At 41.3% G+C, this 22,771-nt stretch overlaps 1 protein-coding gene across 1 annotated transcript; it reads left to right on the top strand.

Annotated features, from left to right (window-relative positions):
- Positions 1-17,954: 17,954 nt before the first annotated feature.
- LOC111949272 (uncharacterized) lies at positions 17,955-21,316 on the top strand. The gene has a single exon (XM_023966134.2). The coding sequence runs from the start codon at positions 17,955-17,957 to the stop codon at positions 20,520-20,522; it is 2,568 nt and encodes an 855-aa protein (XP_023821902.2). The 3' UTR covers positions 20,523-21,316.
- Positions 21,317-22,771: the final 1,455 nt, after the last annotated feature.

Below are 22,771 nucleotides of genomic sequence, written 5' to 3'. Positions count from 1 at the left end.
GCGATAAATAATTATGAATAAAACAGGTTTTCGAGTTTTCCTGTTTGGGTGACTTAAAGACAATATGATGCTTTCAAATGAATTATAAGCATTTTTAACTTTAGGGCTGAGAAGTAAGCTAGACTGTGATATTACTGCCAAACCACCTCCTTTTCCTGAAATCCTGGATTTCTGATAGTTAGCATAAGTGGGGGGGGTTGCTTCATTCAATCTAACATAGTCATCCTGATGGAGCCAAGTTTCTGTTAAGGCTAAAAGACTAAGGTTGTTATCAATGATTAACTCATTGACTAAGAGGGACTTGGAGGAAATGGATCGAATGTTTAATAAACCGCATTTAATGACATAATTCTGCTTGTGAGAACTGCTGTCACTTTAAGGTTTCTATGACGCGCTCCTTTCATTTGTCTTTCAGCACATAAGCTAAAGCTAGGACCTGCTTGACTCTCCCTGCATGGGTTTTGCACCAGCACTAACCCTAAGGGAGGCTCAGAGGAGCGTTTTACACTGCTGCTCTGCGCCCGGGTCTCGTCTCTGGATTGTCAGGTTAACAGACTAAGGCTAGCAGAAATGTTTCTAGAAAGAAGAGCGGCACCGTCCCGGGTGGGATGGACGCCGTCTCTCCGCATGAGACCGGGCTTCCCCCAAAACGCGCTCCAGTTATCCACAAAACCAACGCCGTTTTCTGGGCACCATCTAGAAAGCCAGCGGTTAAATGATGAAAAGCGGCTGTACATTTCATCATTGACTAAGTTCGGCAGGGGACCAGAGAAAATTACAGTGTTGGACATCGTCTTAGCCAGTTTACACACCGAAGCTACGTTTAACTTAACCACCTCTGACTGTCTCCGTCGGGCATCATTACCGCCTGCGTGAATCACGACTCGACGGAACCTGGACTTACTCTGAGCTAACATCCTAAGGTTCCCCTCGATGTCACCAACTCTGGCCCCCGGATAACACCTAACTGTAGCCGCTGGGAGCTCCACGTTTCTAACTTCAGAAGAGCCTATAACCAGAGTTGAGTGTTCAGCGGGTGTGTCGCTGAGGGGGGAGAACCTATTACTAACGTGGAGTCTCGGGTGCTCTAAGTTTTTGCGTTTAGCACTATGTTTCCTCCCAGTCGGTACAAACCCCTGACTGTCTCCCGGCTGTTGGGAGGGCGCTGGGGTGCTAACAAAGTTAGCCCTGGTAGCGCGGCCCGCGCTACGAGTAACGACCTGGCTAGCCGGCTTAGCTTCCACTGTGCGGAGCCGCGCTTCTAACTGCTCCAGCCTGGCCTCCAAGTCTAACACAAGACTACACTTAACACACCTACCGCTATCTTCACTAAAGGAGGCAGGGTCATCACTAAACATATGGCACATGGGGCAGGAGAGAGGAGGAGAGGCGGAAGGAGTGGTGGCCATGCTAGGTTCTAAGCTAAGGCTAGCGGTGTTTAAGTAAAGAGAAGTGGTTTATTTAGCAAAATGAGAAAAGTGAACAGCAAGCGGTTTAACAGTGGTGAATTCGCTAATAAAAGGTACTAGATGTGAATATTAACCCAGATAACCCTTAGAGTAAGCAATAGTAGTAAGGCTAATGCTAAACAAGAGGACAGCAGTCACACAACTAGCACTGGGAATAGCTCACCCGGAAATGACGTCACAGCGTCGAATAGACAAAAGGTTTATCCCAGTTCAAAGAGATGAGATTCTCCAGCAGCAGTCTACTTCTTACAAAATCTATTCAAACGTTCCATTTAGAATACATTCCTTTGTAGCCTGCTGTTATGTTGCTTGTATATTTAATGTTTCACCTCATAAATGCAGAAACAAAACTATGAAAGATGGCTTCTGCACTCAAAAAACAAATGTTCGCTTTACTTCAAGACTATGTCAAGTGGTTCCACGTAATTGTCAATTGGATATTAATGCATTCCTTTACGTCTGATTTACTCATTTCAATTAAGTACGTTGTACAGCGTTTTCTTAGGAATATGTTGTACAGTGCATTCTTAAGTTGGTGCTACTGAAATGGTTTGCTTTGTTTCTATGTACAACATTCACATTGAACGTATGTTTATTTGGTTAAGTTCAGTCAATATTATGAAAATATATTAAAGCTAAACAATGTTATTGACTTAAAATAACTCAGTGTAGTCACGCTAAACTTAATTGACTTTAGTTTGTCCTAGAAAATACCTAATATATTAATAAAGCCTGTAAGGTGGAAGGGGAAAAGGAAAATTGACAAAATTAGTCATAGCTCTTATTTAAACAGGCAAAATGGTCTTTTTCTTTAATAACAGTTAACTGGTCCAGCGAGAAAATGCCCATATCTTCATACACTATGTCTGGGGTAACAGCAACAACATTTGTCTTAACAGCACTTTCTAGAGTTTGAGCACAAAACCATCAAAACAGGCTTTTCTTTAAATACCAGTTTATAAAGAAGTTAACAGGTATAGCCAATCAGCGGAAAGCAACATAAAATCTCTATGCACAATGAACAATGTCCCAGGTAACAAAAACTGTAGGACATTAGTTCAGCAGCTTGTACTTTAACTTCTGGACTTTTGTTGAAAGCTGATGTGACTCTAGCTCCATGAGGACCTTTTGAATATACTCAAAAGTGTGCTTGAGGTCAGAAGGGTAGCTCAGGTTAAGGCCATACACGAGGCCAAACAGTAGTGCATAAGCACTGGCAACATCTTGACTGCAACACCTTCAACGTATGTCCTCTGGTGATTGAGCAGCATCTCCACATGGATGTTTGATCACATAGATTCCTATCATGATCTGTTTCAGTTCTGCACTTGTTTTATCAGGGTTCTCGCTCTAAAAAGCATAAAAACAGAGAAAAGGGTGCTTCAATAAAATGTTTTTTAAACAAAAAACGTATAAGGAAGTTAATCTAAGACATATTGAAATTCTGGTAGTTTTTTTCAGTCATATTTAAAAAAAAATATGAAAAAATGTGTTTCAGTAAAATATCAGGATACGCATCGTATCGCCATTGCCAATACACACCCCTAAATTTGTAAGAATGAAATGGTTTTGTAAAATGTGTTATTTGCATTTGGAAGTAAAATCAACACACATTTACAATTATACAAATGTTTTCAACAGTTCCCAGTAGTTCTTCATCTGTTATTTCTAGGAAAAAGAAAACAGGTCAGGTAATATTATGAAAGTGATTGTTGGTTAAAGTTGTTGAACTATATAACTATAAAAGACCCACCTTTTTAGTCTGGCTTTTATATGACTTTGATCATTCCTTATGTCTTTTATTATTCATCTATTTATTAATTGAGGTATTTATTTACATATTTATTTGTTTATTTATTTATCTATTTATTTATTTATTTTCTTGTAAGGACTATTATTATCTTTGTTTCTAATATGCAAATCTTTTTATTGTTATTTTACCAATGATACTTAGGTTATGTTTTAATCACTGACGTTTTTTATTTTTTAATTACTAACATTCTTATATCTTATTTTATTTTTTATCTTTTTCTATTTTTATTGTTGTTATTTTATGATCATTTTTATTTTTTATTCTGATGTTTTTTACTCCAGTGTTTCCTCTGGGGGATCCATCGTTCTTGGGCACCACCAGCTTGACCTGTAGGGCGTGCCGTTGCTGTGGTGCCCGTTCTGGTTGGGCGGGCTGGGGTCCCACTCTGTGGTCTAATAGCCATGGATGGGGCCCTGGGCTGCCCTGTGTTGGGCGGGCGCTGCGGTAATGGCCCCTGTGGTCGGGCTGGGCCTTGGAATGAATGGATCCCCATGATATCGTTTCCTCACAGCAGTACCAAGCCAGACCTTCTTCAACTGCAGTTATTTGTTTCTGTTCACTGTTCTACTGGGGTAACTGGGTGGGTGGGGATGGGGGCGGGGGGTGGTGAGGGAGGGGTACCTTCTTTGTGGGATTGTCGTTTGTTTTCTGTTTTGAACAACTTTCATTTTTTATGACTGTTTTATCTGTTCTTATGTTAAGCGCTTTGTGTTTTTAACCAAAATGAAAGGCGCTATATAAATAAATAAAGTTGAGTTGAGTTGAGTATATTGGATTTGAGTTGTGATTTACCGTGTGATGGAGCTTTTAAATTGTCCATCACATGCGATAGGCGTTGTACTTCTTCTTCTTGATGATGTATCTCCTTCTGCAGAAGTTTATTTTGTGGTCATAGTGCGTTGTTTTTTCTTAAGGTTCTTATTACAAAAGCCAATGTTTCTTTTCCAACTTCACATATTGATGTATGTTTCTTCCCCTGGTCTAGGCTGGAATACTGTTAAGAGAAAAAAAAGCCAAAATATAATATCAGTTATTGGGAAAAAAGGGAAATAAGGCTTTTAAAGTCCCAGTTTCAGTCTAGAACTTAGTGCCAGAATTTGTAGCTTGACTCTGAGGTCATTTACTTCAGGTGTGTCATATTTTGGAAGCTTAGCGGGGCTTGCCATTTTCTATGAAAGTAAAAAACAATGAAATGCTTTTAAAAATGGTACAAATGGTATAACATCACTCATATTCACAATACTCGAGCTTAAATAATTTACCATCAATTTCAGAATCCATGGGCAAGTCAGGTACGTCTTCAAATATTTTTACATCACAAATTCTGTGCTTTTTTTTCCGTCTGGACTTCAAACAAATATTTCTTTTACCATCTCTCAACTATCAACACCAAACTTCATAGACTTTTAGCTATGTATGTCACGAATCGTCGTCTGCAGTCGTCCGTCTTGAGAGACGATGGTGTAGCTCCTTGTTGAATCTACCTGCACCGCCAAGAGTGGCTGTGCAGTCTGATTCTGGAATGGCAGTCCCTGCCACACTTGGTACAGGTGAAGGATGATGGCTACTGCTGCCGCTGCATCCTCCTGGTTCTTTTCTGTACAGCATTCTCGTTCCGCTTGGCCTCAGCATCTGTTGTACCCTGCCTGACTGCAAGTCTCCAGATGGGGCGATCGTCTGCTTGACTTTCCCATGTGTAGGGGTCAATGGAGCCACACCTCATGTCCTTCTTGCAGACGTCTTTGAAGCGCAGCTTTGGACGCCCTCTTCTTCTATAGCCTTCAGCTAGCTCGCTGTAGAGTAGGTCTTTAGGAATGTGTTAGAAGGTATGTGTAAGGCCTGTAGGATTGAAAGATGGGTTAAATAAATAAAATGAATGAGGATATTAAAGGGCTAGGGGAATGATCTGGGGAGAGCGCACGCACACCACCAAAGAGGACCCGGGTTCTTGGCCACAATGACAATTTATTAGAATTTAAAAATACGAATGGCCACAGGGTTCCAGTTTAAAACACCTAAACGAGCATGGGATGAGTCTAAAAATTCAAAGGCAATATTAAAAACAAGATAAAAATCCTAAAAGCAGTTAAAACAGAATAAAAGAGGGCTAAAAGTCCAAAGAACAGTTAAAACGCGTTTAAAAATGCAGCTCAAAGGGAGGGGTCACTGATCCCGACCAGGGGGCGTCCTCTCCACGCCAAACTTGGCCCTTGGGGTCGACTTCTCCCGACGCTGCGCCGAGGATCCCTCCGGACATGCACACCTGGACCTGGGAGGCAGGGCTCCCCTCGCCTCTTGGGTTGCAAGTAACGCAGACACTCCTCCGTGTCACCTCCAGCTGGCCGTCCGGACACGCTGGAATCCTGCGGAGACAGGCAGACGGCAGCACCAGGCAATCTCCGATGCAGGCTGCCACCAGCCTTCCCGCCGACTTAGTTCAACCAGTCTGCAAAATCACGTCCGGCTACTTACAACACAGGCAGGGTCCCTGTCCTGCCACTGCGTGTTGACCGCTCTGCAGACTGGTGGTCGCTCCGGTGATCCAACCGCGCCCCGTGTGCGTATGCCCTGCTGTCGGCATGCGACTTCCCTGCGTGCGGGCGTGCGTGTGCTATCTCTGCCGGCGTGCATGCGATCTCTCTGCCGGCGTGCAACCTTCGGCTTTCCCTCCGCAGCCGGCGTGCGGCCTCGCGGCCGGCGCGTGACGTTTCTGCCAAAGCGTGGACCTCCTGCGCTTTTCCCCTGAGGACTCTTATAGTTCTCTTCTAATTTGGAACAGGTGTTGTTGGTCGCCAGCTCTGTTTCAAGGGGGCGTGTCCATAGCATGCAAAAACAGGTACCACGAGCATGCAAAACATGCACAAAAAACACACTAAAACATGCAATTTCCCCACATCATCACAGATGCGGCCTGTGTCCATTCTCATGACATGGCCAAGCCACCTCAGACATCTCTCACCAAGTGCTGCGTGCATGCTGGTCATGCACGCAATATGTCATGAATGCTACCTGAATATTTGCAGAAATATAACATTAACTGGTGAATTTTAAGGATTTTTTTTTCATTCCATTAGTTTAAAATTGCCCGTCTTTGGAGAGAAAGGAATGTGGCTGCATTTTCATCAGAGGGTCTGCAGGGGTCAGATTAACCACTCCTCCCTTTGCAATGCTGTCTACTTATATGTTCATGAGAACATAGAAGAGCAATTCTTACCAAAAGTTGAATGAAAAGAGGTCCTGGATGTTTGAAAAGTTAGATGTAGCAAATGAAGGAGAGATCACTGTTTTTATTAAGATGTGGGTGGATCCATTGTGATATCAGCCATTATACTGAACATTTGACGCTGATTGGTTCTTTGATTAGAAGGCAAAGCTGTACTTAGAAAATGCTATGTCTTCCAATCGTTTTTTTTTATGTATTGGGACTGTAATTGTATAAATTTAAGAGATATTTGGTAGTATTGTAAGTTCTGTTTTTTTGCCGTAGGTTTTTAAGGGTATTATTTTTTTCACGTTTTACTTTATTTTTATTTGTGCAGTTTTTTTTATTTGCAATGAAAGGAGCTTAGTCAAGCTTTATTGTAGGAGGAGCATGAAAGTTGTAGGAAAAGAGTGAGAGAAGAGTTTTTGTTATAAATATACTAGTCAATTTTGAAAGGAGATTTGCCTGTAAATGGGCATGTTTGTTGAGCAGTCCTGGGGCCTCATTTATAAACGTTGCGTACGCACAAAAGAAGGCGTACGCCACTCTCTACGCAATAGTTGAGATTCATAAAAAGCAAACTTGACGGGAAATTGTGCGGTCCTCCACGCAAGCTCTGACCCAGGCGTACGCATAAAAACGGGTGAAATGAGCTGGCTTTATAGATGGTGCCCAGAAAACGGCGTTGGTTTTGTGGATAACTGGAGCGCGTTTTGGGGGAAGCCCGGTCTCATGCGGAGAGATGGTGTCCATCCTACTCGGGACGGTGCCGCTCTTCTTTCTAGAAACATTTCTGTTAGCCTTAGTCTGTTAACCTGACAACCCAGAGACGAGACCCGGGCGCAGAGCAGCAGTGTAAAACGCTCCTCTGAGCCTCCCTTAGGGTTAGTGCTGTTGCAAAACCCATGCAGGGAAAGTCAAGCAGGTCCGAGCTTTAGCTTATGTGCTGAAAGACAAATGAAAGGAGCGCGTCATAGAAACCTTAAAGTGACAGACAGCAGTTCTCACAAGCAGAATTATGTCATTAAATGTGGTTTATTAAACATTCGATCCATTTCCTCCAAGTCCCTCTTAGTCAACGAGTTAATTACTGATAACAACCTTAGTCTTCAAGCCTTAACAGAAAATTGGCTCCATCAGGATGACTGTTAGATTGAATGAGGCAACCCCCCTCCCACTTATGCTAACTATCAGAAATCCAGGATTTCAGGAAAAGGAGGTGGTTTGGCAGTAATATCACAGTCTAGCTTACTTCTCAGCCCTAAAGTTAAAAATGCGTATAATTCATTTGAAAGCATCATATTGTCTATAAGTCACCCGAACAGGAAAACTCGAAAACCTGTTTTACTCATAATTATTCATCGCCCCCCCCCGGCCCATATTCAGAATTTTTAACTGAGTTTTCCGACTTCCTATCGACTATTGCCTTAGATTCTGATCAAATTATAATATTAGGGGATTTTAATATTCATGTTGATGACCCCAGTGACTGCCTAGGAAAGGCTTTTGCAGCTTTATTGGATGATGTTGATTTCACCCAAAGTGTGAATGAACCCACTCACTGTCATAAGCACACCCTGGACCTTGTTCTAACCCATGGTATAGAGATCAGTCAGCTGAATGTCCTTCCTCTTAACCCCATCATTTCTGATCACTTTATGATTACCTTCCAGCATACACTGGAACATCCTTCTGCCCCAGTGAATAAGAAACAGCTTAGAAGAACCTTAACTGACCGTTCTGTGTCTGAGTTTAAACACACAGTGATATTCTGAGAAAATATTCTAAGTACTGGCTGAACTGAGTCCAGCTCCCATAGTATCAGTCCTAGTATAAATGACCAGTTTGTTAATGATGCCTTACAAGCCCTCAGGAGTACACTCGATGTTGTTGCCCCCTTGAAACCTAAGTTCGTCAGACAAAACCGAGTAGCACCGTGGTTTAACGCTGAAACTCGTTCTCTTAAACAAGAAACCCGTAAGTTGGAAAGAGAATGGCACCGCTCCGGTTCAGAGCAGTCTCTGGATATCTGGAAACATAGCCTATTAAATTATAAAAAAGCTCTGCGTAGAGCTAGAAGCCAGTACTATTCAACCTTAATATCAGAGAATGGAAATAATCCAAGGTTTCTTTTTAGCACTATAGCTAAATTAACTCTCAGTCAGAGCTCATTAGAACCACATGTTCCTGTTTCTCTTAGTTCTGATGATTTTCTTACATTTTTCGATAGTAAAATTTCAAATATTAGACATACGTTAAATCAAGTTAGTCCTATCAGCCCAGGGCAGTCTGAAGCGGTAGACGTGGAGGCATCCATAGAAACCTCTGTAACATTAGACTGCTTCACTATTGTCGATCAAGTGGAAATAGCATCAATTATTACGTCCTCCAAACCCTCAACTTGTCTGTTAGACCCAATTCCCACTAGACTTTTTAAAAAAACTTTTCCCCTAATTAATGATTCCATATTAGCAATGATAAATACCTCTCTGGAAACTGGTTACGTGCCACAGTCTTTTAACCCTTGTGCCATCTTCGATGACCCCACCCTCACATTGGCATGTTATTCTTACCATGACAAAGGTGGATAAAGGTGGAAAGATTTCATGTAATCCATGGACACCAATGAAGATCAAAAATCATTGAAGAAAAAAGGTCCAGCGCACTGTCTAGTGGGTCTAGATGACCCTACTCCCAATGTTGAAGTGCCTAAGATAGCACAAGGGTTACATATACAGTTGTTAAACCTCTTCTGAAAAAGCCCAGTTTGGATCCTAGCATCTTGGCCAACTATAGACCGATATCAAACCTCCCCTTTATTTCTAAAATCCTAGAAAGAGTTGTAGTTAAGCAGCTTTACTGCCACCTACAGGACAACAGCCACTTTGAAGACTTTCAGTCGGGGTTTAGACCCCACCACAGCACGGAAACTGCACTAGTTAGAGTCTCTAATGACTTGTTATTGGCCTCAGAAAAAAGGGACTACTTTCTATTCTGGTCCTGTTAGAGCTCAGTGCAGCCTTTGACACTATCGACCACGGTATTTTACTCCATAGATTAGAGCAGGACATAGGATTTAAACCACTGTAGGGCAGATCCTCTGATCCCTATCTGTCCGATAGGTATCAGTTCGTTAATGTAAATGGACATTCCTCTCAGTGCACTCGAGTTAACTATGGAGTCCCACAGGGCTCAGTTTTAGGACCCATCCTGTTCACGCTTTATATGTTACCCCTAGGAAACATAATCAGGAAACACAGCATTAATTTTCATTGTTATGCCGACGATACGCAGTTGTATTTATCCGTGAAACCTGACCAGAATGACAATATAGAGAAACTGAACGCCTGCATCAGAGACATCAAGACCTGGATGACAATTAATTACCTCCTCTTGAACCCAGAAAAAACTGAGGTCATTATACTTGGTCCTAAAAACCTCAGAGATGCTCTGTCTGCTCAGATAGTCTCCCTGGATGGCACAAGTATATCCCCCAATTCCACAGTTAGAAACCTTGGGGTTTTATTTGACCAGGATTTATCATTTAAGGCTCACATATCTCAGGCGTGTAGAACTGCCTTTTTTCACCTGAAGAATATTGCTAAGATCAGAAATATGCTTTATAGGGGTTATGCTGAAAAACTCATCCATGCATTTGTTACATTGAAGCTGGATTACTGTAACTCTGTACTGTAGCTGCTAGATTGTTAGCAGGAACCAGCAGAAGAGATCACATCACTCCTGTGTTAGTTTCACTCCATTGGCTCCCAGTTGATTCCAGAATCAAGTTCAAGATCCTCCTGTTAACCTATAAGGCCTTACATGGAATGGCCCCGTCCTATATTAAGGACCTCATAGTCCCTTACCATCCAATCAGAACACTTCGCTCGCAAAATGCAGGACTGCTTGTGGTTCCTAGAATTAGTAAAAGTACGGTTGGAGGTAGAGCGTTTAGTCACCAAGCCCCTGTCTTATGGAATAAACTCCCAGCTCATGTAAGAGAGGCCGACTCAGTTTCTACATTCAAAGTTAGACTGAAAACATTCCTCTTTGGACAGGTTTATTGTCAGACTAGTTAGTATTCAGAGATTATTTAACTTAATGTTAATGTGTTTAAATTAAACTTAATAACAATAACTATTTGTTTTAAAAGGCTGCTAGAAGTTGAAGCTGGGGTAACTGTGGTGCACTGGGGTTCTGTACCCTTCTCTTTTCTCTATTTTTGATCATTATTTATCATTTAGTTCTCCATGCCTCTGTTTGGTGCAGTACGATTCATGTATTGTCCCTCTTTCCCTCTCCCCACCTGGGGAGTGGGAGTGCTTCCAGACTCCAGTTGGCTCATCCGTGCTCCTGTACCTGACCGTGTACCTCGTCTCTGCTCCTGCTCTGACACCTAGCTGTGGATCCTGTCTCCGGCTTGACTCGCACCCCTGACTGTCCCCCCCAACCACGGCTGGATGAAGCTCGTCTGCTGGACTTTAAATGTGTAGTTGTAGACTTAGATAATTTAATTCTTCTCTAAGAATTCTAGTAAATCGCCTGTCCGTCCTGGGGGAGGATCCCTCCTTCGTGTGGGCACCCCTGAGGTTTCTTTGTTTTTTAGGAGTTTTTCCTAACTAAACATGTTAGAAACACTGACGTTTTTTTGTTTTTTTTTTAAAGGAAATGAACTGAAGCAAGGGGGGCCTAAGGGCCAGGTCCCTGGTCAATTTAGTATTTTCCTATTGAACTTTTTGTATTCATGATCCTTTTGAGTTCATGTTTCACTTTGAAGCCCATCGAGACGACTGTTGTTGTGATTGTGGGCTATACAAATAAAATTGAATTGAATTAAGACCTAAAAATGATATTCGCAAATACAGCTTTTTTTAAATTCCAAGCTCTCGTTTCACAAAGGCTCATTAAGGACATCACACATCAGAAATGAACTTGTTAAATAATGATGCCAGGGGGGTATTCCAGAAAGCTGGTTTAAACTACCCTGACTTTAACCCTGAACTCTGGCTGAAATCCACCTGAACTTGCTCACTCTGGGTATGTGGGTTCAAAAGACCGGATATGAGTTAGCGTAATTACACTGGACTTGGTAACCCTGGGTTAATGCGTGTGCATGGCACGTACATAAAGACATTCTCAATGGATCGCCGATTTCTGGAGTCAGAAGTCAGAAAATCCACCCAGACAGGCAAAGGGAATGGTATCCCACAATGACTTGTGGTGCCGATCTAACAGCAGCACCAAAGTTACACCCACTTAATTGAATTAATTTGAATGAAAGAAAATTACTGATAACTGTTTTATTTTTAAGTCAACTGAACTCTAAAATATAATCTTCATCTTAACTGAAGCAAATAATTAAGTTAGATCAAAGTAAAGTTTATTTCTAAACCTCCCGGCGAGGCGGGGCGGCTGCTCTCCTGGTTGGGCTGGGGCGGCGCTCTTTCCCCCTATGCCTCCCTGCTCTCTGGCTCTGGGAGCCTGGGTGGCGTATGTGGTCGCCCGGGCAGTTGTTCTCTGCCTGCTTCCGTGTAGCGTTGGGGGGGGGGGGGGGGGGGGGTCTGGCTGCCGCTGCGGCGGGGGTCTTCGTGTGGGGATGGCTGGGCACTCTCCCTCCTTCTTTTCACATTCCACCATCCATTTTAGAAGAACATAAACACTCACCTGAGCACAGGTGTTAGCTCACCTTTGCACTAATAGTTTGCATGATTGAATGCAATATTTCACACTAGTTGGTTTGAAGGCATAGGTATGCGTGTGTAAACACTATCTGTATTGTGTACATGTTTACATGTGGACATTTTTGCAGCTAGCAGGTGTGTTGATAACATTTCAGTGTGTGTGTGGACAGGCCCCGCCCTTTTTGTACTACATTTGAACCTTACCGTAATGATAAACAACCAGTAAACCTGTCTGCTCTATGCTGCTTCATGGTCTTATCCCCCCCCTCCCACTATCCCCCCCCCCCCCCCCCCTCTCTCTAACAGCCCTCTCGTCTTCCCTTCTTTCCTTTTCCGTCCGGTCCAACACCAAAAATTTTCAAACATGATTGAAATTAATAAAGTTTGGCCTCAATTACAAAAGGGGTTTATTCAGACATAACTCTGGTTTGTATGAAGATTAATAACCCCTCTTGTTAAGGTAAAATATGTCCAACACAAGAGGCCCTCAGTCCTCATCTGCCTGCCCAGCTGTTGGACAGGACAAGTTTAAAAGAAAAAAAAGTTCTAATATTATGTTGATTTGAAGTGCCTTAATCTATAAGGCACTTTAGACAAAACAAGCATAAAAAAGCACAACATTAGTAAAAGCACATAACATATCAGACATGACAATTACAAATACAATAAAATCAGGATTTCAACTCAATTAAAAGCCAAACGGAGCAAATATGTCTTTAGAGCAGATTTAAAAGTACAAAGTGAGTTCATCTCTCTGAGGTATAGAGGCTGATGGTTCCAGATTTTTGGTGCAAAGACTGAAAAGGCTCAGTCGCCTCTCAGTTTCCTCTTGGTCTTGCAGATGACTAATTTTATCGAGTCTGTGACCTGAGAGAGCAAGAAGGCATATAGACTTGGAGCAGGTCAGACAGGTACTTCAGAGCGAGAGCATGAAGACATTTAAAAACAAATAAAATAATTTTTATATCAATGCGTAAACAAACTGGGAGGCAATGAAGGGATGCTAATAATAGGAGTAATGGGCTTTTGTTTTTGTGCACCAGTTAAAAGACGGGCAGCGTTGTTTTTAACTAACTGCAATCGAGCAGCGATTTCCGAGCAACTCCAACGTAAAGAATATTATAATGATCTAAATGAGTTGTAATAAAAGCATGGATTAAAATCTCAGACAACTGGCTGAGGTTAAACCCCTTCCCTCTCACTGTGACTAAGATGGAAAAAGCTGGACTTGACCACTGAACTAATATGAGTATTAAGAGTTAAGTTGCTGTCCAGTTTCTCACACAAGCGTGTTGCTGTCAGTTTCAAATAATCATTTAAAACACCTAAATCAGCCTTAGAGACATTAACAACAGACCCTCAGCCTTTTCTTGATTTAAAATAATTACATGAGATCCATGTCTTAGTATCATCAAAGCACTGTACTTACTGAAGCAGAGTAAGCTTTTTGCTGAATGTCTGCATGTAAACTTGTATGCTAAATTCCAGAAAATACACAGAACTTTATGCACCTCCTGTAGTAGAAGACCAGAATGATTCTGGGAGTGGAGAGGACATTAATGATGCTGAAAGTATTGCTGAGTAAGAAAATTCTGTTTTTTCCAGCTTTTCTTTCTTGTTAGAAGAGTTGTAGGACATAATTGGATAAGTTAAAGAACTAAAATGATTATTATTCATCTTTTGGCAGGGTGTTACAGGCATCTGTACCAGAGATCATCTCAGACCTGGCTCTGCAGATCAATCACCAAGCCGTCAGCAGAATTAACATCTGACGCTCCAACATGTGGGATGGAGCAGTGAGGGGTTTCAAAAGGGGGACATTCTCTGAAACCAAGGACCTCCTTGTCAAGTTCTCTGATGATGAAGGTAGATTTGAGGAAGGTCTAGATACAGGTGGTCCCAAAAGAGAATTCCTCTCCCTTGTCTACAACTCCACAGGTATAGTTTAGCAATGACTGTTTTCGAAAAAACGGAACATCAGTCATAAAGTGTCTATGAGTGACAAGCGATTTCAATTTTTCCATTTTCTTGAGCAGCAATCTAAGAGGATGAATATAGTTTGGCAGGAAAAATGATTGCATGGATGTTTTTAAACAGTCTGAAATAGTCTAGAAAGAAACGAAGCAAAAAGAAGAGTGGTTTTGTTCAGGATGGGGAAATTTATTTTGCTTTTTAAAAGAATTTAAGTATTAAACAAGTGTTTTTTGTTCTGTATTCTATATTCCCATTTAAAATGTTCCAGTGTTTCTATGTGCCAAAGGGTAATGGATAAAAATAAAATGTTTTGCCAATCCAGTGTGTTTATTCTTTACATAAGTGATGATTAAAGTTCAGCCATATATTTCAGGGTGATGTTATCTACAGCTGATTTCCACTGAATTGGTGGTGTCAAACCACTTTGCCACTGCAGGTCTTGCTGGTCCTGGCACTTGCCTTTCCAGCTGGCTCAACGTTTGTGGGGATACCGTGAACCCACAGTTCATCCCACCGAATCTAAAAAAACATCCATGAAATGCCCAAATTAATCAAGTGTCAGAATTCCCTCTCTGGTCAGCAGCGGGAGCAGTCTCCAGAGTACTGAAGGCTGAAGGCGCTGTGATTGCATCTCCCAGCAATCACAGCGCACACTTCCTGAATGCTGCACACCTGACTCTTGTTTACTTAATCAGCCACAGCATGCTTAGGTACTGCACTGTAATAGAATCCAACTGTGGTTATTACAAACATGGTTTGTGATCATTGTTTGACTTTTCACACGTGAGCCACAAACTTTTTCGAGAGAAGCCATCAATACAGCCACTTAGCGATTCCAAATGGTTTCAGTTTGTCATATCCATCGACACACCAGACTTTGTTTGGTTCCATTGAATGGTATGTTCTTCTTAAAAATCTTCTCCTAGACCTAGCCTTTATTCCAGATGGGTCAAGTTCTCTCATAAGCTTCATCACATCACTTCTAAATGAGTACTTTTGTTTGAGAATCTGCCACATCGCTCGGTAACCTAAAAGCTTCCCAGGTCCCTGAAGCTTAAAAAAAATTAGGAACGTTTTTCCACGCAGAAAATGCTTGTAAGTTGTACAAAGGCAATTTTTAGGTAAAATTAATTTACTAGAACCACTTATTGTTTATGAAAAATACACAAGTAAATTTCACTCAGGTTTTGTAATTAAATTAAATCTTCTTTCTCTCTTTCGGCTTTTCCCATCAGGGGTCGCCACAGAGAACAAGTCGCATGGTAAACTTGGCAATGTTTTACTCCGGATGCCCTTCTTGAACCCTCTCAAAGCAACCGGGCTTGGGACCAGTAAAGAAGAAGAGAAGGGAACAGGGAGCAGCCCGGATTCGAACCCTGGTTTTACGAACGGAAGGCGCCGCAAACCAGCACGAGCTAAACCGGCTCCTTTGTAATTAAATTAAATAATCTAAGCAAATGTTGCATAATGATGCATAATTTGTGTGGTTTAAAGGTCGGTTTGGCGGGTTTTTTTCCCCTCATAAATATATAATAGAGGACTACGTTAGGCCGTGTGGCTGTTGGAGTCTTGTGTACTGAAGCTCCATAAATGCAGCAGCCAGAGACGCTTAATGGACCAGGCTCTGTCATCTAATCTGTTGTTGGGGGTGTGCAACGGCCCGCCCCTCCTCTTAGAAATTGTGTTCTTTAAAGAATGATACCACTGCCACGTGTGGGAGGAGCTACCAGCTAAAGTTATGGTCTGATCGCTGCATAGAGCGATGTCTTTTTACATCAATGCATGGTAAACACAGAATGTGGAGACATCAGGTTTATTATTTTGTGCCCATTTTGTACCTGTAATGCTAACTGCTTAAAAAATTGTGAATGGATGAAAACATCAAGATGCAAATTGTGGATTTGTTACACGTCATACAAAAATAAAAAAAGGTCAAGTACCAGCTGAAAGTGTTAAAAACAACTTATTGATTTGAACATGCCAATTCTGCTGGTATAGGTTCAAGTCCTAAGAACAACACTTAATAGCATTACATATTCCATTTATGAAACTGTTGGCATTGCCCAAAGGTGGGCAGAATGGCTTGCAAGGACCTATTACATGTGTTCCTGTAAATACTGAACAACCAGTTATTTGTTATCATGGATGTCTGTTGAGGGTTCTTGTGCCTTATATGTTTTCATAAAGGACATTATGAATATCAGTATGTTGACTTAGAACCTATCAAGCAGGCTTTGCAGTTTTTACAAAGCCATAATTCTTACTATAATGACGTGAAATTTAATAATGATTGGATTAATGATTTTTGTGAAGAAACATCTGAAGATGTTGTCGAAAAAGATGTTGAATGCACTGCAAATGTTGAATTGTCAAATGTTTTAGGAGAGGAACTTCTGCATGATAGACAGCAGCATTGCATGTTCCAGGACACTTGTCTAATGCCAGTAGATATTGGTCAAGAGGCTTTGGATCATTATTTTGATCATGTATCGAATGTAGCTCCCGCAGAAGGCAATAGTCTGGTAAAGTTGTTGTCCGATGTTAAAAATGACGCTAAATGTTTCCCTGCGTTGTTTCCTAACGGTGGACCGACATATGATGGAAGACAACATCCTTTAACTCTGTCACGATATTTTAACAACAGAATACTTAATGCTGATTTTCGTTTTGCACAAAATGTGGAATATATTTTTTTTGCCCAATATGACAGAATTAGAAAAAGTTGTTTCAAATGTAGTAAGAAAGGGCAAGTATAATTTTAAAAATAAATGAGTAGTTACGGGAGAGTTGTTGAATAGTGATGATTCTATTAAAAGGATCTTGGAATTTGATGATGGGTACCGATTTTTAAAACCAATTAGAAGTACACCAGCTTTTTGGCAGCGGCCCAGAAAGACCTCTTGGCTTGGAAGGCAGCTTGGAATCCCCACATGGTTCTATTAATTTTCTTCAGCTGATATGCGGTGGAAGAATTTACTTTCCTGCATTCTGAAGCATGAAGGTAGAACTGAAACTATGGAGCAGTTGGAATGGGCAGACAGATGTGAACTTTTGCATCATAATCCTGTCACTGCTGCTCCAATGTTTGATTTTCGTAGACATTGTTTTCTAAAGGAAGTTTTTGTCGCTTGCATGTCCTATAGGAAAAATTAAGGATTTCAGCAGTTTCAGCAACGCGGCTCACCACATATTCATTGCCTGTTTTGGATAGAGGATGCACCTGTAATTGACAGAAATACAGATGCTGAAGTAATTGCATTTATTGATCATTATGTGACTTGTGAGTTACCATCAAATATTGACTTATTGGAAAAACACTCTGAAACACATGTGAAAACATGTAAAAACAAAAAAAGGGAACTGTGTGTCTTGTTTTTAATTTTCCTAGACCACCTTCTGCACGTACATTCATATCACGTAGCACAAGAGCTGAAGAGAAAGTCTTGTCAATGTGTGTTATTAAGAAAAGATTCTTGCAACTCAAGAAAATGCAAAGACACAGCAATTGAAGAAAAAAGAAGCTTCAGCAAAGATTGCACAAATTAAAGCTGCTCTCTCAGCTGATGGGGCAACTTATGACAACGTTGAAGATTTGTTTGGATCTGTTGGGTTAAACCAAAGCACATTTGAAACTGCATATAACTGTTGTGCTCGGAAAACCCATGTTGCACTGAAACGTCAGGCTAACGAAGTTTGGATTAATCAATATTTTGCAAGCCATTGTTAAAATGCTGGAATGCTAATTACAGTATACAGTACATGTCTATGAAGACTCTCATTCATCCAGGTTGGTTCCATTGTTCCATTGCATTACAATGGAACCAACCTGGATGAATGAGAGTCTTCATAGACATGTTTTTTCTAACTTTGGGAAGGATACCCTCCAGCTGGTACGTGAATTGGAGAAGACAGCTAGGAAATTGGCGGACTACAAGAACCACCTCAGGTTAAACATGAGATGCAGACAAAGCAACGTGATTCCCAAAAGCCTACAGATGGGCAAAGGGGTTAAAGGACACAGAGCCGAGAACATCATGCACAGAGCCAGAACCCAACTTTTAAAGGACAGAATCAGACAGACGTATTTCATCATCAACAACCTGGAAGGTAAAATGAAGAATCTACAGGACAACTTGGCCACAACTGTTACGGAAGAAGTTCTTGAGAAGATTGTCGGCTTCACCCGGACAGCACAACTGGCACAACACCACAAAAGCAAGCAACGGCAAATCAAGAAATTTCAGATTCTCACAAACCAACAACAGATCCTTAAGGACAGGCTCAACAGGGAGAATAGAGGAAACCACACTAAGGCAGGGATTGATAGAGATAGGTGGATTAAGAATATTTCCGACCGTGAACTGACCCAAACAGAGAAAGAGGTATTATCCAAGGGGCTGAATTTCTCGGTTACACCAAATCATATCCCCGTGGTAGACCTCATCACAGCCACAGAAACGGCCATAAAGAGGAACAATCTGACTGGAAATCAAGCTGAAGAATTACGACTCAAAATTTCGGCGGCACTGTCCAGTGCCAAACCACCACCTTCCAATCTTTCTTCAGATGAAAGAAAGGCCTTGACAGCCCTGGAGAAGGACCACAGTATCAATATTTTACCAGCGGATAAAGGGAGATGCACTGTGATCCTGAATGCGGCGGACTATGAAGCCAAAGTTACCAACCTACTCAGCGACACCACCACTTATGAAGCACTTAGAAGAGATCCAACCAGCGGCAACAAGAAAAAGGTTATAGACTGCCTACAAAGACTGGAGAGAGATCAAGTCATCGGCAAGCCTCTTTATTACAGACTGTACCCGGGTAATACCACTCCATGCATTTATGGCCTCCCAAAAATCCACAAGGAAGGAATACCACTGAGACCCATTGTCAGCAGCATTGACTCAATAACTTACAACATGGCTAAACACCTGGCTACTATTTTGGCCCCTCTAGTTGGCAACACAGAACATCATGTTAGGAATTCACAAGATTTTGCAAACAAAGTCAAACATCTTCAGCTGGATTCTGACGAGACGATGGTGTCTTACGACGTAACTTCCCTCTTCACCTGCATTCCCACCACAGAGGCAGTGATTTCAGTGAGGAAGAGATTACTACAGGATTCTCAGCTACAAGACAGAACAAATCTGACACCAGACCACATCTGCGAACTGCTGGAAGTGTGCCTCAACTCCACATATTTCCAATTCAGGGGAAACTTCTACAGGCAGAGACATAGCTGTGCTATGGGCTCTCCAATCTCACCTATTGTGGCCAATTTGTACATGGAAGAAGTTGAGAGAAGAGCCCTGGACTCCTTCCCAGGTACAACTCCAAGCCACTGGTTCAGATATGTGGACGACACTTGGGTCAAGATCAAAAGCCAGGAAGTGGAGACTTTCACAGATCATATCAACGCAGTAGACAAGAACATCAAGTTCACCAGGGAAGACACAAAGGACAACACCCTAGCCTTTCTAGACTGTGCTGTGATCATTGGAGAGGACAGACAGCTCCAGGTTGAAGTGTACAGAAAGCCTACTCACACAGATCAGTACCTGTTATTTGACTCAAACCACCCTTTACAGCACAAACTAGGCGTCATCAGGACATTACAACACAGAGCCCAGGAGGTCCCCACAAGCTCTGACGGAAAGAAGAAGGAAAAGCAACATATCCACCAAGCCCTCCGAACCTGTGGATATCCCAAGTGGGCATTCACCAGATCCCAACATACAGGAAAACAAGACAAGAAGGAACAAGAGACAAAACGGAACAGTATTTCAATTCCATATATCTCAGGCCTGTCTGAAAAACTTAAAAGGATTTTCAAACAACATAACATCCCAGTTCATCTCAAACCAGTCAATACCCTCGGACAGAAAGTGGTTCATCCAAAGGACAAAATTCCCAGCTACAAACAGAGTAATGTTGTGTACTCTATCCACTGCAAAGAGAACTGCAATGAACAGTATATAGGAGAAACCAAACAACCGCTACACAAGCGGCTTTACCAACATCGCAGAGCCAACCCAAGTGGACCTGAGTCTGCAGTACATCTCCACCTGAAGGCCACAAACCACTCTTTCGAGGACAGTGAAGTCCGAATTCTAGCCAGAGAGAGAGGATGGTTTGAGCGAGGAGTGAAAGAAGCCATCTTTGTCAAGAAGGATAAACCTTCTCTTAATAAGAATGGTGGTCTCAGGTTTATTCTTCCATCCATCTACGGCAGTGTTTTGAAACCTAAACAAACCAAACCAGTTCCACCTGAGTCGTTAACCGCTGAAAGAGACGACCATTTGGAGAGGGAGTCACTGACGCCCCAACCCCCAGCTGAGGACAAAGGACTATTAACGACCCGAAACCACGTAGGCTAAGTGGACAACACCTCCAGTTTCAGGTCTGACTCCTCCCCCATGAGCGCATATATACCAGCTCTTAGACCAGCTATTTCAGAATTGACAAAGCCTCTTGGATAAGAGGTGAAACGTCTTCCAACTTTAAAACCAAGTCCAGATGACATCCCCTAAAACTACTACAAAGTATACAGTACAGATATACAGTTTGTTGTTGATGCATGTGTTGTGTAGATCATTTCTTACATCTCTAAAATCAGAAAAAATGGGTTTATTATTGCAGTGTACACAAAAGGAAGCAAGCGGGGATAGAGATGTTTCTGCCAAAGAGTCTAAAAAAATTAGGCAGTACATATTTGCACAACAGAGATGTGCTCAAAGCGTTTATAGACTGACAAATGCACTTTTTAAAGAGTGTTCTAGGAAAGTTGTGTTTCTTCCTGTTGCTGAAAATACTGTTAAAATGAGTTTGCAGTTAAAAGTACTTAAAGACAAAGCATCAAAGCATTCTTTAAGTACAGATGATATGTGGATGACAAGCATAGTGAATAAATTATGAGAACAGACCTAAGAGTGTTTTTCCTTCAATGTGTTTAGCAGTGTTTGCTTCTGAATTTCGTGTGTTGTCAAAAAACGAAAATGCAGCTAGGCGAATAAAGTTGAACCATAACACTGGATATGTCGTGAAAAGAACTCGCACACAACCTGCAGTTGTACAACATGTTAAGTTCTCTAAAACAAAACAGCCTGAATTAGTTTATCAAAGCATTCTGCAGTTGTTTTTGCCAAACTACATAGCCAGCTGAAACCTCAAGGTTTTGAAACATAAAGACTTTTTTCTTAAGGGCACTATAAGACTTGGTAATTCAGGTCTGCGGTAACATTAAACAGAAGTAAATTTGAAATTGATGGTGATAAATTGGTTAATGCTCAGCAAGGGATAGATGATGCTAGTGTAGTTGAATATGCTTGGTGTGAATTGTGCCCTGAGCAAGAACTGGAGAGACATGAAGGTCACGAGTTGTTACAGAAACAGAAAGGTATCGATGATGAACGGGAATTTGATATTCCTGATTTAAGAGTATCTGCTCAACATAGCCATTTCTTTCAAAAGAATAACTCAAAAATGCTTCGTAGTGATGGCTTGGCTTTAATTCAATTTTTAAATGAAAGTCAGATGGAGATTTTTTTTTACCAAGTTAGAAAATGGTGTGTGGAAAAGGTATTGGGGAAAAAGCCAGAACCATTCCACCAGTTAATTACGGGAGTTGTAGGGACTGGTAAAACTCACCTAATTAAAGCACTACAATATGAATCACATAGACTATTGTCTCCTCTTTGTCTTCATTTAGATTACATTTGGGTTTTGTTGATGGCTCCCACAGGAATTGCTGCGTTTAATGTACAAGCAAGTACTATTCATAACACATTTTAAATTGGTAAAGATGTCCGGTTACCTTACATACCAAAGCGTGAGAAATATTGAATTAGTTTACAGATTTTAATAATTGACATATCCATGGTAGATTATAATATATATATTCATGGACGACTGGGGCAAAAAAAAAAAAACTGGTAACTCTGCTATGTTTGGAAATGTATGTATTATTGCAGTTTGAGATTTCTTTTAATTACCTCCAGTGAAAGGAAAGCCATTATATGTAGAAAATGTGGGTATTGACTTATGATGTGGTGTGGTGTGTTTAAAATTGTTTGCTTAGAAACCATTGTACGCCAAAAAGATCAGGAAATTGCCAAATTACTTAACAGAGTTAGGACATGATGCAAAGGCATTGTGTTAATGTTAATAAGTGATATCCAACTATTGAAGTCATGTGAAACAGGAGAAAGCAGCTTTGTTTTACATATTTTTCCAACTAATGGTCAAGTAAATGAACATAATTCAACCCATCTACATTCATCCTGTCCAGAGTATGTTACTATCAAACCTCAAGATTTTGTAAATTTTTAGAAAAAAGGGAGACTAGTGATACTAAGTGGTAATCATTCAAATGCTAACAATACTTGTTTGGTAGAAAGACTTCTTTTGGGGAAGAATGCACGAGTCATGCTTTGTAAAAATGTTGACGTGGCAGATGGTCTTGTCAGTGGTGCATGTGGAATTGTGACTGATATTACATATAGGAACGCTCACTTTCCACAAATTGTTTTTGTGAATTTTGATAAAGACATTGGAAGACAAAGGAAGGAACAGTTTGAAAATCATCCATGACTTGTCTTAAGTTCTGTAGCCATTTTTCCACAAGGGG

Source organism: Oryzias latipes, chromosome 18 (genome assembly GCF_053564925.1).
Source record: "Oryzias latipes strain Hd-rR chromosome 18, Olatipes_Hd-rR_3.1".
NCBI classification, from domain to species: Eukaryota; Metazoa; Chordata; class Actinopteri; order Beloniformes; family Adrianichthyidae; genus Oryzias; species Oryzias latipes.
The sequence above is the reverse complement of the archived record's forward strand: the minus strand, read 5'-3'. Positions and strand labels throughout refer to the sequence as shown.

Excerpts from the sequence above, each read along its gene's own strand:
- LOC111949272 (XM_023966134.2), top strand. The coding sequence starts at position 17,955 with ATGGAACCAACCTGGATGAATGAGAGTCTTCATAGACATGTTTTTTCT.